The sequence below is a fragment of the Trachinotus anak genome, unplaced genomic scaffold (genome assembly GCF_046630095.1).
Source record: "Trachinotus anak isolate AG129_WGS33_773 ecotype Australia unplaced genomic scaffold, CSIRO_AGI_Tana_v1 ptg000004l, whole genome shotgun sequence".
NCBI classification, from domain to species: Eukaryota; Metazoa; Chordata; class Actinopteri; order Carangiformes; family Carangidae; genus Trachinotus; species Trachinotus anak.
The window spans coordinates 14,339,382-14,354,625 of NW_027273855.1; the positions used below are offsets into that span (position 1 = coordinate 14,339,382).

Sequence of the window (15,244 nt, forward strand, 5' to 3'; positions counted from 1 at the left end):
TGACAGAAAATAATAATAATGAAGATTAATTAAGAAGCGAGTTAAAGTATGTTTATGGTTCAATATCACTTGCCCCAACAGCCGTTAAAACATGAAGTCAGTAATTTGATTTTTCCCTAAGTCTTAGACCCAGTCACAAATCCCCTGCAGTATTTTCAGAACATTGCTGTTCAGTTTAAATGCATAACCGTGCCCTAAATATTATCATCATTATCCTCACCCCTTCCTATTATATGTTGCATGTTGTCTAGTGTTCATTTACCTCTCACCTGTCAACAATGTCTGTTTTGTCTGTGCTAACTGTCATCCGCGGTGTGCTGAACAGCTATTTGGTCAACAGGCTCTAGGAAAAAACAGACACACATTCAGTCAGATATACATGAACACAGTCTGTGTCCAAAACTGTTATAGAGTTAAATGTTTTCTTTTACTTTAGTGTCACAGGCATCTTGATTGTTGCTCCACAGACTGAAGAGCTTGTTGACCATTGTACTGTAACTGTAATAATGATGGCTATGTTTTTTTGTACTGCTGCATTATTTGTGTTTCAAAGATGCCATAACTACATTCCCAAAGCCTTGAATTTCACTGTTTTGTATTATCACTACTTCCAAGTGAAGTGCAAGGTTATGGGAATGTGTCATTCAATGTTTAATCTGCATTGTTTATGCTCTTATTTGCTGACTTTATATTTCTAATACACATTTAACAAAGTTTAACTGCAGACGTTGCAGATTTTCTATAATTATTTGCCTGAAATATATGGTAATATACACTCAGTTGGCAGTTTATGAGGAACACCTAGCTAAAAATAATGCAGTCTAATGCAGCAGCCCTGCAATAAACCCTCCTTCATGAAGGTTATAATGTTTCGTTTTTTCTCAAGTGCTGGAGGTGTCTTGATTCAACTTTATGATCATTTTGGAGGATGTAATTTGTGAACTGTATTGCATTATACAGAGCAGTGTTTCTGTTTTTTTGGCTTACCCTCAATCATATAAAAGGAACAAAATAATAGAAACACAGCAGTTTATTAGGTGTACCTAATGTACTGGCAGCTGAGTGTATGTCCGCTACATGCAAAAGAACAAAATAAGTTACAGTAAGTCGAAACAAATTTGCAGTTTGACTTCTGGATCCTCTAACATGAGTGTCCCCCCCGTCTCTTACCCCTTTCTCCATGCCTACTCACAGATCTCCGAAACCAGCCTTTCCTGCGAGCTGACGCGTTGATCCGGAGCGGTTGGAAGAGACCCTAAACCACTTATTCGTCCCTTATACTCCCCTCCCCACTGTAACCTTCCTCCCTGTGTTCCGATGGCCCATCTCAACCCTGAGGCTGCAGATCACAAAGACTGAAAAGGGAGGACAGGACAGAGCCCTTGTCTTAGCTGGGTAATTTATTTATTTATGGAGGCCCTTAACAGCCACTTTAAGTGAGCAGGCATCGTTACAGAAGCACAGTGGGTCACTCCTCTCTCACTGCAAGCAGAAGACTTTCCCTGCTCTGTTGGCATTGAGAGCCAGACCGGTCAAAGGACGACTCCATACAAACAGGTGAAGTGAGCTGAGGACTGGCGGACCACAAAGCAGGAGGAATGGTGCTTTCACTAACAAGTGCCTGCCAACATGTGGATCTTATTCCCAAAACCGTTAATTTCCTCAGATTATGCAGTCGTAGCAGGACTTAGACTGGGAGGCAGCCAAGGGAAGATGCCAACACTGCTGCCTCGAAGACACTCACAAAACCTTCCTCCAAATAACAGAGAAGCTTTGATATATTTGGGGACTGCTTCCTGACATTAAGCCAAGTCAACACACTCAATCAAGACTTAATATTGACTATGGTTTATTTAGATTCCAATTGCATGTATCCCGGAGGAAAGACCATCTACTCTACAGTACTGGTTCTTTTGGACAGGCTAGCCAAACCAAACTTTGTTGAATGTCTCGTGTTTTGCTTCAGAAGTGCCTTTTTTGTGTAAACAGTGTTATTTCTCATGAGTCAGCCATAATTAGTTTATTTTACATCTTTCATTTGTTAAAGATTGTATTTTTATTGCCTTGTACTTTAACATTAGCCTTATAATACTGTCAACAATATGCAAAAGTTGAAATTTCCAGCTTTAACGGCACACAACTAGAAGGTGAGAGGAACAATGATAAGATTACTCTTTTATTTACCTCTCTAGTACATCAGTGTCTTAAAGCTTATAACATTTGACATGAGAGTCATTGTGCCTTGTCCAAGTAGTTGTTCAAAAATGAATGTTGTATGCCTTGACAACACTTTCTGTCACACTTTTAGTGGCATATGGGAAGTGACAAATGTATGAAGAAGATTCCACGTGGACTACTGTTTAAGGGCTCAGATGATGTTAACCTGTTATAGATGTGGTGATGGATGAAGGACATTTACATTCCTATGAGGTCTTATGTTTTAAGCTTTTTTTCTATCTCAAAAGAGATAATGAATTTCCTCCTAAGAGACATTGGCACATTGGCACAAAGGGAGTGATTCTTTACACTACTTAATTTGGCTTACATTGTATGAGACACTATTCTGTTAAGTGGACATTTATATTACTGTACATTGAAATCAAGAAATTTACTTTTCAGAAGAAATGATTCATGATATTGACTATTGACTGAAAGATGACACTTCCTTTTTAATAAATAAGATGAACTATGTAACTACAAGACTAAAGGCTGTTATTACAGTGCAGCAGTATGTAAGCAAATGTTTGTGGTCTTTCTTTTATGAAGCAACATGCAAACAAGCGCTTACCACATGTTCATATTTTATTTTATTTTTTTACTTTTTAGGATAGCTCATGTTAATTTCTGATGTACTCCAGAAAGAAATAACGAGCAATTGCTCTTTCTCTCCATCTCTCCAAATGACTGACAGAGCCACCGTACATTTCTACTATAAAAATCCATTTAATTTCTTATATCAAAAAGAAATAGAATCATAACAAAACAATCAGAACCACAAATATCCATGTGGATTTTTGCCACCAAAAGAATTTCTCCAACTGAAAAATGATTGTTCTAATTACATGGTTGGGTGAAAATCTAAAAGAGCAGGATGAAAAAAAAAAAAAGGAAAATGAATACTGTTAAAAGTCAGGGACAAAGCAAGAGCATTTCCTCTAGGATGGGTGTGTGACAGTACCATGCAGAGTGATATGGCAGGTATGGCTGAGTAGAAGCTCAGTTAAAAGCAGCATGGTGAGCAGTGAGACACAGAAAGTAACTTTAAAGACTAAAAACCAGGCTGACACACAGACAGATGGTTAGCGTTAGCAGCAAGGCAAAAGAATTAACAAAGGAATGCTTATCAGGAAGCTGATCAGTCTCCTTCCTGGGAATGCACTTAACAATGAGCATTAACCTAAATTACATGTCCATGTAATTACATACAATACAAAAAAAAAAAAAAAAAAAGAAAAAAACTCAATCTCCCACAGAAGTACGTACCATCGGTCTCCCAGGCCTTTCCTCAAAGTACATTTACAATCAAAAGACAAGGAACAAAAGCTAAATGTTACCATTCTCAGCTAATTATTTGTCGTAGATTGTTTTTCAGTGATGACTGGAAATTCACAGAAGCTTGCCGTCACTCCTAAAAAGAACTTTCTAGAGCAGTTTCAGAGCAAAATCCGGCTTCTGTCCAGAGTGTCCTGCAGTAGGCTAAACCAAGGCCACGGATATCCATCCCAGACTTTTCATCCTGGAATGTGGACTCTATTACAATCATCTTCATCCAGCACACTCACACACTGCCATTGATGCATTCATTTCTGACAAAAAGTATGTCAATTATACAATGACTAAAAAAAAAAAATTGTTAAAAAGTACAGACTGCTATTTGTTACTGATGTTTGTATTCCTGGGTATATTTTCAAGACACTTTGTTAATAGGTTTATATATATGCAAATATATATATAACTTTAGTCTGTGCAAGGAGGTAAAAGACAATCACTTGAATGTAGTTCTTTGAGACAACAGAACAGACATTGTCTGCGATGCTTAGTCCTCCATGTGTACATGTGCAGTTAAACTTTTTCTCATTTCTCCCTTTAGACCTCCAGCAGCAAACTTACATATACACATAACGTGAAAGACTGAGCCAAACCAGCATCCAGGAAGCATTCATGGGGAGCACTGACATTTCTCCTCTCTTTCATGAACAACAAAGACTTGGCAACGTTTTCTGTGATGGAACAATATTCTCTTTTTTCCCCTATACAATTCATACAAAAATAAAAAATAAAAATTGTTCCACGGCCATTTGTAACACTCTATCTTTTACATTTGCACAGAGGTAGTGGCTATATGTGTGAGAGGGGAGGGAGAGCTGTGAGGAGGAGGTGAGCAAAATTAAAAAGAAGAACTGAATAAATGTCTATAAAATGGTTCCTTTTTCATCACCAGAGGATTTTTTTTTGTCAAAGAACAAAATATAATACTGCAATCACTTAAAAAAGTAGTCCTTCATTTTATACATTTTATACAGTGTTCTTGCTTTTTTTTGTTGCTTTTCTTTTCAGTTGGTAAAGGCATAAGATGAGAGAGCTTGCTGGCTCAGCACTGGGTTGGGCAGGGCAGGGCAATGTTGGCAGAGTTCAATCCAAGCCAAGCTCTATGCTAGTGGGTCACTCATGTCCTCATCGCCCTGGGAGAGAAGCTCCTTCTTTTCATCTGTGCTGGCCAGAGAGTTGCGGCTGTTGTGGGCGCCCATGTATAGGGTGGCGTACACTGGGTTGGTGAAGTTAGTGGGCTGTGGAGCAAAGAAAATTAGATGGTAAAAGGAGTGTTTACTGCGTTTTGTTCTTTTAAAAAAAAAAAAAGGGTTAGGTTCAACCAAATAACAAAAACTAAACATTTTCCCTCTTGCCACTAGAATCCCTGCATATAGTTTAGGTTTGCTGTTGGTTTGGTATGTCCTATAGTCTGCTCAGATTTTTCCAATTACCAATCAACTGCCAATGACCTAAATCAAAAAAATACACTGGAAATGCTGGTGTTTTGATAAAAGCAAAATGGAAACAGTCTTTGTGAATAAATAATGATGCACATGAATATATGACTTAAGCATCACTCAAGCTTCCAGTTCACTAGAGAGATGAAAAATAGCAGCAAGCAAAAACATCTTCTTCCTCAGTGGTTTGATGGCCCCAAACTAAAAAACATAGCATCACATTCTCAATGGACCAACTAACCCTTATATTCATGCGCTGGGAATGCAGATTAATTCGATTTTTTTTTTCTGGAAGTTTGCTTAAAATTTGCATAACATTTCTGAGTGTGTCTTCCCAAAAACAATGTCCCAGTGATCTGGATAATCTCAAGACCTCTCTCAGAACAGTTTTTATTGGATCTACTTTCTAATAAAGAAATGGCAGCACACCCCAACATGTATTGGGGTCGTGGCAGAAGTTTCAGAAACTGATATCACATTTGGGTCAGATGACTCTTTAAACAAGAGTGCTTTTAACTGTGTTACCTTGTCTGGGTCCAAAGCAAAGTCTGAATCCAGGAGCTCCCCAGCATCATCGTCAGGGTCTCCTTCATAGATCTTATAGGCAGGGTTCCCAATCTCAACATTCATGGCTCCATTTGTCATTCGGTGGTGCTGGAAGCCCTTGGCACTGCAGACAGACAGAGACAAACAATCTCAATAACCATCTATGCAAGAGATTTAGATCCTCATTTAAAAAGACGATTTAACATTTTTGGGAGAAGCCCTAAATGAAACAATTCAGAGTGGCTGGAAAAACATTACAATTTGGCATAAGCCATGTACTGACTCAGTACCAGCTACACACAATCCACACAACCAAGACAACATATACTAAAGGTTGTCAAATGAGCTTTTTTGGTCAAAAGGCCATTTGATCAAACCCAGAGAATATACCGCAGCATGTCTATTGTGGAGAATGCTGGACTTTCGCATTGCAAATATTTAGCTGTTTGCAAGCATTGAAACATTTTCATAGATGCACAATTGTATATTTTACTATGCAAACACATAGCATAAGCCTAACATTTACACATGTAAACAAGGGAGGGTATGGAGATGCAAGAAAGACGAAACAGCTCAGTTGTTTGTGCATCACCAGCAAAACTACTTCACGTAAGAGTCAATAGGTCCCTGTGTTGCTATAGGCTGGAAACCCAACAGGAAAATAGGAGATGGCAGGCAAGGACAAACAGACAGATTTCTACATTGACCAACAGAATAGACAAATGGACCAACAAAAAGCATAGCCAATCTGACTGGATATCAAGGAAGGGAGGAGACAGGATTTGTGGGTCAACAGGTTGATTATGTAACCCTATAAAGTTACCGCGAGCACTGAGAACGAGATTTGCCTGGCCATAGAGACCTGGGAGACAGGAAATAGATGGTTATCAAAAGGTAAGCGAGAAAGAGAGGCTAGACAGTATAGGTGTGAGGAGCAGATGAAAAATGGAGTTTGAAAAAAAAAAAAAAAAGGTTTCTGAAACCAGGACCTACCCGCGCATTCTCCGTTTGTACCACAAGATGGCACCAACCACCAGCAGTGCCAGTAAGAGCAGCAGAAGCACTGGGGTGACGATGGACGCAGTACCTGTGAGTGAGCAAATAATGTTAACAAATAGGACCAAAGTGCATATTTTACCAACGAGACTCTCTGTCAGGGACTGTGTGACTTACTTCCACTGGAAGCAGAAGAATCTCTAGGAGCAGCTGCAACTTCACATCTGTATCCTCGCCATCCAGCAGGACACCTGGACACACAATGAGTCAGAGTTAAAAAGTGTGTGTGTGTGTGTGTGTGTGTGTGTGTGTGTGTGTGTGTGTGTGTGTGTGTGTGTGAAAGAACACAGACAGAAAAGAACAGGAAAAGTATAATAAGATGGGGGTGGGTGTCATATCTTACTTGCACTGAGGCAGCAGTGTGCGAGTGTCAACTGAACATTGTCCATTTGTGCAGTAGTCCAAACAGGAATAGCAGCTGGGTTGGGTCTGACCATTGGGGCAACTACACACACAGACAGACACAGACACACACACATTAAAAATGATTCAGGTTCCTCAATGATATCCCCTCCAAATGCAAGGTTTGAATATCCACATATTTTTACTTCCACCAAAGAGGTTATGTTTACACCTGTGTCTGTTTGTTTGTTTGTTTATTTGTTTGTCAGCAGGCTTATGCAAAAAGTACAGAACCAGTTTGCAACAAACTTGGTGGAGGGATAGGATAGATAGATGTCCTTGGCAGACACATGCTCTCTACTGAGTGCCATTCTAGTTGATCGTGTGATCATGATCACTTTTCAGTCAGTGTAACCAGCAAGGAACATGATGTGCATATATTGATGTCTGACCTTGCCCACTTGCTACTGAACAGTCCAAAATAAATATTAAGAAATATTTACAAATCTAAGTCTAATTTATTTTGTATAGAGTCCACGTTCCACAGTGTACACACCTGCAGGAAACCTCCCCTGAGGATGACGTCAAACACTTGCCCGTTCCACAGAACTGACATTTGTCCAGCTCGCACTGGTGTCCAATGTACTGAGTGGGGCACAGACACAGTTTGGTGCCGTTGGAGGTTTCTAAGCAGGTTCCACCATTCTGACAGAACCCTTCACATTTACCTGAGGATGGAGGGAAGAGCTGTGAGAGGTGCATTTTCACTATTTTGTGACACAGTGTGACAATGTCACACATGCCATTTTTTGTAAGCACTGTACATCAGAAGGCCAAATATTATACACATTTCATCATCAAAAAAGTGTTGCCACTTACTGTACTGGCACTGGTCTCCCTGGTACTCTGGTGGGCAGCTGCAGGTTGGCTGGTTGCCCATGTTGACAGAGCAGTTGCCTCCGTTCAGGCAGTAGTCCTGACAAGTGTGGCGGTTGCAGGTGGGCCCAGTGAAGCCCTTAGGACATCTGCAGGTTGGTGCACCTACAACCCAGGTAAAATATGAATTAAGAGTTAAAATAAATCGGAGACAAACATAAAGGAATAAAACTGCAGTTATTTACATAAAACTGTAGCTATGCATCTCAACAACTTCAGTCTTTTACTGCATTTAGAACTTAATGATGTTCCCAATTTTCTTTACTTCATGCCCTCTCTTTTGTAGCCTTTTGGCCTGTGATTGCTGCTGCTAATGAATACTCCAGAGAGCTCCGCTGGACATCAGAGGAGTGGGTGAAAATCATACTAACAATGTTCAGTTAAAAGTCATTGCAATAGTTATCAAGATATTTCAGAGAAAATCAAAAATGTCAATTCCATAATGCCACTTGAAGAAAAGTCAGGGGATCACGCAAGTAGGACACATTGTCTGGACACCAAGAATTTCTGTACAAAATTCCATGTCAATCCCACCAATAGTAATCCAGATATTTCAGTCTGAAGTGTTGGACCAACTGACCGACCAACAGACTGACAGTCATTGCCATCCTTTGAATCATAAAAATTATTACAAAGTCAATCTACCTTGTTGCATTCTACAGAAATATACACCACTGAGGCCTATTAATACATCTGTTCTAATGAAAAGGGAAGAAACTAAACATTAACTAACTGTCTTCTTGCTTAACTGCCAAGTAAGGAAAGGAGTCCCTGTAGGTTAGGTGTTCACATCGCAGTAAGTCTATGGTAAATAAACCGGTGATTATGTATGAGTGTGTTGTGCTCTTACCTGTATGAGAAGCAGTGCAGGTGCCTCCATTCTTGCAGTAGTCCCTGCACTGGTTGATTTCACATCTTTCTCCGGTGTAGCTGGGCTGGCAGCGACACTTGGCCACCTGACGGGCATTAAGAAAGCAGCTTCCACCATTCTGACACTGAATACCACAGGGTCCTGAGGGGGGAGCTGCAGAATGGGAATTCCATGATCAGGCAACGTTTGTAAGAGGCATCTGAACGTAAAAGCACCCACATGCTAAATTGCTAAAGTGACAGCAGGGATACAGTTGTTTACTACTCAGCTGTCTGATGGGTATGCAAGTGTATGTATGTATGCGTGTGTGCAGACTTACAGAATGGTGACTGGGTTGGGCTCGGCCTCTCTACACATGTGCCATTGTCAGCCACGTAGTTGTTAGGACAGGTACACACTGGTCCACTGGGGCTGAGCAGACACAGCCACTCACACTTTTTCCTGTCACATGGGTTGGTCACTGACGCAGAGAGAAACAAGATATGCAATCAGAAAAACATACATGGTATGTACGAAAATAAAAAGCTTGAAACATCTTATTTTTCTGGGTGCATTTTAAGTATTTACATCAATACACGTTTGGAGAAAAACATCATGTTGGGACACTCACTCTCTGGCTGCTTGTAACGGTGGTACAAGACTATGTCAGTAGCGTGGTTGATGCCTGTGGTGAGATTCTCCATGGGGCCTTTGCCAAACTTATTGACCCGGAAGACAAAGTTATTTACATATGTGACACCGTATATGTAATCCTCAAAGACATCTATGCTGAATGGATGAAGCAGGTCTGGAAATGAGAGAAAGGAGAAATGAGCCAAAAAGGGAAAAAACATGCAGGCATTTCTAAACTGTCATCTTTCACACAGTTTTGTTTTGATCGCACAAAGAAACTCAACTGTTTTTGAGGCCGGAGACAGCAATGACAGGATCAGAGCCATCCAGACGAACACTGCCAATAACTGACAGTTTAGCATCTGCCCAGTAAAGTCGCTCATTGAAGTAGTCCACAGCCAAACCTGTAGAAGCAGAATGGAAGAGCCTTGTATATAAAAGTAAGAAAGACCATGGTTGGGCTGGGCAGCTCCAGAGATTAAATTTGTCTATGTATTACAGCGAGTTGCTGGGAAAGTACTGACCTGTGGGCCACTGGATGTTCTCATGGACTAGAGTTTGTCTCAGAGTGCCGTCCATGGCAGCTGTCTCAATCTTAGGGTGGTTCCCCCAATCTGCCCAGTACATGGTACTGATGGGAAACAGAGTGTGAAAACACGTCACAAAACATGTAAAAAGAAAAAGCAATGATAGCAATGATATATTTTATATGACTGTTTCACTTAAGTGACTGTCTTTTACCCTCTCTGTGGATCCAGTACAATGGCGTAAGGCTCGTCTATCATGCCAGAGATGAGGGTCTTGCAGTGTTGGCCTGACATCTGAGCCACTTCTATTACATCACGACCAGAATCAGTCCAGTACAGATTACCAGCCACCCAGTCCACCGCTATTCCACGAGGCATCTTCAGCTCTTTAATCTGAATATAAGCAGAAAGGCATTGACAGAAAGTTCATGAGTTTGTGTGTGTCTTGCGTTTGTAGTGATACAATAGAGTTTGTGTTTCTGCACACATTTGACCAGCATTACCTGCAAGTTGGTGATCCTGCCCTCGCTCTGCCGCCGGTTACGGTGAGAGTTGGAGGAGGAGGAGGAGGATGTGGATGGTCCTGGAAGTTCATAGGAGGAGATGCGGCCTGTGTGCCAGTTGGTCCAGAAGATGCGGTTGGTCTTGACATGCAGGTCCATTGCATCAATACGCACACTAGCGTCGCCTTGGAAGGTCTGCTCATAGCGCCAGTTGGGCATGCCAGGGTCAAGGCTGCGGATTTCGTTATCGTCAGCTATGTAGAGAATCTGTCGACTGCTATTCATGTCTGGAAGCAAAATGCAAATGAATAATTATTGTGAAAAAAAGCTTTAAAAAATTAATTACAAAATTTCTTAAAAGGAGAAACACTCACTGTCAGCCTTGCAGGTGTCGTTGATCCTTGTAAAGTACTTGTGGCAGCTGCATTTATAGGAGCCTTTGGTGTTGTTACAGATGTGGGAACAGACTCCAAACTGCAGACACTCGTTCTTATCTGAAAAATCATGTTGAATATTATATCATTACAGCCCAGCTCATTGCCTCTGAAGTGCAATCATTTGCTATATTTTAAATATTTCAGGCGAACAGGTGAAGTGTTTTTTTTGCATGTTCACCTCCACAGGTGCGGTGTCCTGTCTTCTGGAAGCCTGGCTTGCAGGAGCAGAAGGAGTCTGTGCCGTTGGTGACACAGTGGGCTTCATCTCCATCACCACACTGCGTCCTGTTACTCCTACAGTCATTTAGCTTGGTGTCTAAAAAAAAAAAAAGTAAGCAACAAGTGAAAGATGAGTCATGTGCATTTCAAGTTTAAACACTAGAGACCACAGATTTGTGGTCAGTTATATCACAGAAATCGGCTTTGACATGAGGCACCTGTCTTGCAGTTGATCTCATCAGAGCCGTAATCTTCACAGTCATTAAAGAAGTTACAGCGCAGAGTGGAGCTGATGCATCTGTGGTTGGCACATAAGAACTCATCTTTCTCACATGTGGGAACAGCTGGAGGGGCCGCTGTAAACATGTAACACCACACACACAGGTCAATAATCTCCTCCATTACAGTAGATGAAGTAGGGATTTTCACATTGATTTGAATGACTTCACAACTTACGGCAGTTCAGTTCATCTGAGTTATCACCGCAGTTATTAACACCGTCACATCTCTTTGAGACTTGCAGACATACGCGGTCGTTCTGGCAGCGGAAAGCCCTGGTGGGAGGACACTGGAACCTCCCTGAGAGCCGAGCAGAGAAAGGAGGCATGAGGGACAAAGAGGGAGGGGGGAAAAAAAACAGGTCAGGACAAAAGATGAAGACTAAGAGCATTTCAAGATGTGTGTGATTTACAGGGCTGCACTCACTGCACTCTTCAGGATTCTCATCAGAGTTGTCCCCACAGTCATCCTCCCCGTCACACTTCCAGGCGAGGGGTTTACACAAAGTGTTGTTACACTGGAACTCATCCTGAGGGCAGTGACGTCCGGCTGAGAAAAACAGGAGGAAAAAATAAGAGAATTTTTACTACTGATGTGTTTTTGCAAAAAAAAAAAGTGATACACCTTTGTTTCACAGCACTTAACATCTGGGTGTTTTGCAACAACAAGCCAAATGTGTGAAAAATCATAGTCACACATTTAAGTCTCATTAAAACGCTTATTTTTTGCAGATGCTTTAAAAAGACAATAACATTCACTTACCAGCACTGCCGCAATTCTCCTCATCACTGCCGTCCATGCAGTCAGGGTCAGCGTCACACCGCCAGCGGATGGGGATACAGTGTCCGTTCTTACACTGGAACTGGTCGTTGTCACACTTCAGATCACAGCCATGCTGCAGAAACATCACAGCCCGCAGGCAACAGAGGATCAGCTTTTACACTTACAAACAAATATACAATGAATGTTATTTAAAGGTCACATAAACACCCTAATATAAAGTTTCTGCACCTCATCAGATCCATCAGCACAGTCATGGTCTCCATCACACTTCCACCTCCCGGCAATACAGCGACCATTTGTGCAGGCAAACTCACTTTCTGAACATTGTCGAGGCACTACAGAAGAAGAAAGACAAGGTTAATGTTGATGAAAACACTTGCAAACACCTTTAACAGCACAAACACGGGACAAGTGTTGAAACAAGCACATGGGAAAGTGTAGACCAAGGAAGTTATGTGAGAGAATGACAGTAGCTCAATAAATCTCAATATTACGTTATATATTTTTAATATAACTGATTAAATTTAAGTGCTTTTATATATGTTTCCATATGTATAAATCAGCATTACAAATAAAGTCTTGTGCAGTGGCATCTAGTGGCAAAGGAAAACAATACAACAATCTCTCTAGAGCTCAGCTTGCACACTCTCACGGGTGGTTGTGGATCACAGTTGGACACAAGCATAAGAATGAAGATAGTGTGAAGTAAAAGGCACAGCAGGGAGGTGACACTGAATATGGCAGCAGTTCATATGAAGGTGGAGTAACTTACCTCTGGCTCATGCCAACAGGACAGTATGAAATGAAACAAATATCAGATGAGGTAAGATGCATCAGAAATGACAGGGAATGGATGTTAGTGCCGAACATGTGAGTTAATATGCACAGTTAACAAGATACAGGTGCAAAGTGAGTGTGTTAACAGTAGACAAAGCATGGGCATGAAAGTAAGTGACACTGGACAAGGTGAGATAACAGATGCTGACAGTATGAAGATGTTGTTTCCAAGCTCAAAGTGACACCTACTGCACTTGTCTTCATCTGAGTTGTCCCCACAGTCATTGTCATAGTCGCACTGCCAGCGGCCCGGTACACAGCGGTTGTTCTTACATCTGAACTGGTACGGCTCACATGTCCTCTCAGCTGCACAAAGAAATTAGAAAATAGAAACATCTCAATTTGGAAACATCAGTAAGTGCCACAAACATCTCTTCAGTGCATCTGGAAAGACGATTCCTACCACACTCCTCTTTTGGTTCATCTGACGCATCACCACAGTCATCCTCGCCATCACACTTCCAGCGAGCAGGAATGCAGCGACCAGAGTCTTTACATCGGAACTCGTCCACACCACAAGTCATCTGGGCTGGAGGGGGGGGGGGACATTTGGGGGCAGTTAACTTGACAGCTAATCAGGATGACTCACGAATCAACTAAATGAGAAATAAGCTGGGAGTCCTACTGCAGTTGGTGGGTTCATCAGATCCGTCCACACAGTCATTGTCACGGTCACACACCCAGACACGAGGTATGCAGCGTTTGGTAATGGCACACTGGAACTGGGTGGGGGCACACGTGACCTCAGCTATGAGAAGGAATAACAGATTTGTAGTTACTGAGGGAAGTCACACACCAAAGTGAAAGAACAGCATATCAGCGCTGGCACTAACTGAAAAAAGGAAAAAAAAAAACAAAAAAACTTCTACTCACGACAGTCCTTCTCATCCTCTCCTTCTCCACAGTTATCCTGGCCGTTACAGCGGAAGATGCCTGGGATGCAGCGGCTCGGGTGCGAACATTTGAACTGGCTGGGCAGGCAAACATGAATATCTGCAGAGAAACAGAAACAAGCAGCAGATATGATGCTGATCAGTAATTGACAATAAAGTGGTGTTGGTGGTATACAAGAAAAAATAGGACAGATTCCTTAAAATTAAAGATAATTGTTTGGGGTTGAATAATTGTATATAAAAAGAGAGACACACCGCAGTTGGCCTCATCTGAGTTGTCCTGGCAGTCATTGTCTCCATCACAGATGTAGGCAGGGTTGGTGCAGATGCCTGTACCACACTGGAACTGCCCTGGTCTGCATTTGAATTCAGCTGTCATGAAAGGAAAGAGTCACAGTTTATGAGGATCACACTGAACTTACACCACAGTAATTTTTAGCATTTCAACTCCTCCCTGCAGAATGGCCCCTTTTATGATGGGTTATAGTTAAACCTAACCCCATGCATGCACCATGTTACAGGACTTCCTATTATCTTTCTCAAACACTCACGGCAGTCTTCTGGCTCGTCCGACCGGTCACCGCAATCATCCTCCGTGTCACATTTCCACCAGAAAGGAATGCACTTGTCATTCTTGCACACAAACTACAGCAGGGAGAGGGAAATAAATCAAAGTGATGATATGGCATAAGACCAAAGCTTCACTGCTTCAGTCCCATTGACAAACCAGAAGCTAGCTACTGTATCACTGGGCCACCGGCCAGTTGTCAATAGTCAATCACCAGGCATAAGCAGTTCATCAAACAAGCCACAGCGAGACATCGAGATATGAAAATCCACTTGTCAACTGTAGCCATTAAGTCATATTCACAATGATGATGAGATGTTTACACAGCCTCCCTACCTGGCTGGCTGTGCAGTTGGACATGCAAGTACGCTGATCATTGGCCAGGTAGAAGTTGGTGGGACAAGCGCACTTGTAGCCTCCTCCAGGAGAGAGGAGACAGAGGTTACTGCAGCCGCCGTTGTTCACCTGGCACGGGTGGTTGAGAACTGGGAAAGAGACAGAAAAATTTGATAGCACAGATATGATTTTCAGCACAAGACTGAAGTTTTATAATATCTAGATTAAAGTAGGGAGAGTTATAATCATGGATTACAGAGTAGTTGTGTCTTAGCTTCCTTAAATTTCCCCATACATATAATGAATTCCAGCACTTTAACACATATTTTCTTTCCTGGACTAGATGTTCAGTTGGTATACTTTATACTGAAGCAGAGTCAGGTAACACGTGTTTGGCAGTAGGGTTGTGAATTTTTATGTGGGAATTGAAAAACAAAAGTATATTGACATCAATGGGATACCATATGAACTTGTTAGATAAATCAGTTTTTTTCACTGTTTCCCCTATCGC

The 15,244-nt window shown here is 41.6% G+C and overlaps 2 protein-coding genes across 8 annotated transcripts in view; one reads left to right on the top strand and one right to left on the bottom strand.

Moving 5' to 3' along the window:
- The window catches only part of fmnl3 (formin-like 3), a 33,250-nt gene extending 30,556 nt beyond the window's left edge, over positions 1–2,694 (top strand). For all 5 annotated transcript variants that reach the window (XM_071476240.1, XM_071476239.1, XM_071476243.1 and 2 more), the window contains one exon: positions 1,195–2,694. Coding sequence is in view for 1 of the 5 variants with exons in the window: in XM_071476242.1 (XP_071332343.1) it covers positions 1,195–1,259 (65 nt within the window). In the remaining 4 variants the exon portion in view is untranslated. The remainder of the gene's footprint in view (positions 1–1,194) is intronic.
- A 229-nt stretch (positions 2,695–2,923) lies between these two features.
- Positions 2,924–15,244, bottom strand: part of lrp1ab (low density lipoprotein receptor-related protein 1Ab) — an 85,834-nt gene continuing 73,513 nt past the window's right edge. For 2 of the 3 annotated variants that reach the window (XM_071476237.1, XM_071476236.1), the window contains exons 62-89: positions 14,734–14,882; positions 14,381–14,474; positions 14,085–14,201; positions 13,810–13,929; positions 13,562–13,684; positions 13,340–13,465; positions 13,126–13,242; positions 12,328–12,434; positions 12,079–12,211; positions 11,743–11,865; positions 11,494–11,616; positions 11,256–11,393; positions 10,997–11,134; positions 10,756–10,875; positions 10,382–10,668; positions 10,093–10,271; positions 9,876–9,982; positions 9,636–9,755; positions 9,350–9,526; positions 9,059–9,199; positions 8,719–8,892; positions 7,812–7,973; positions 7,489–7,660; positions 6,934–7,035; positions 6,708–6,781; positions 6,528–6,621; positions 5,514–5,658; positions 2,924–4,787 (exon numbers count right to left, since the gene is read on the bottom strand). In XM_071476237.1, the coding sequence (XP_071332338.1) occupies positions 4,650–4,787; positions 5,514–5,658; positions 6,528–6,621; positions 6,708–6,781; positions 6,934–7,035; positions 7,489–7,660; positions 7,812–7,973; positions 8,719–8,892; positions 9,059–9,199; positions 9,350–9,526; positions 9,636–9,755; positions 9,876–9,982; positions 10,093–10,271; positions 10,382–10,668; positions 10,756–10,875; positions 10,997–11,134; positions 11,256–11,393; positions 11,494–11,616; positions 11,743–11,865; positions 12,079–12,211; positions 12,328–12,434; positions 13,126–13,242; positions 13,340–13,465; positions 13,562–13,684; positions 13,810–13,929; positions 14,085–14,201; positions 14,381–14,474; positions 14,734–14,882 (3,800 nt within the window). In that variant the 3' untranslated portion in view covers positions 2,924–4,649. Of the gene's footprint in view, positions 4,788–5,513; positions 5,659–6,357; positions 6,397–6,527; positions 6,622–6,707; positions 6,782–6,933; positions 7,036–7,488; positions 7,661–7,811; positions 7,974–8,718; positions 8,893–9,058; positions 9,200–9,349; positions 9,527–9,635; positions 9,756–9,875; positions 9,983–10,092; positions 10,272–10,381; positions 10,669–10,755; positions 10,876–10,996; positions 11,135–11,255; positions 11,394–11,493; positions 11,617–11,742; positions 11,866–12,078; positions 12,212–12,327; positions 12,435–13,125; positions 13,243–13,339; positions 13,466–13,561; positions 13,685–13,809; positions 13,930–14,084; positions 14,202–14,380; positions 14,475–14,733; positions 14,883–15,244 lie in introns of all 3 variants that reach the window. The other variant, XM_071476238.1, reaches the window with a different exon arrangement.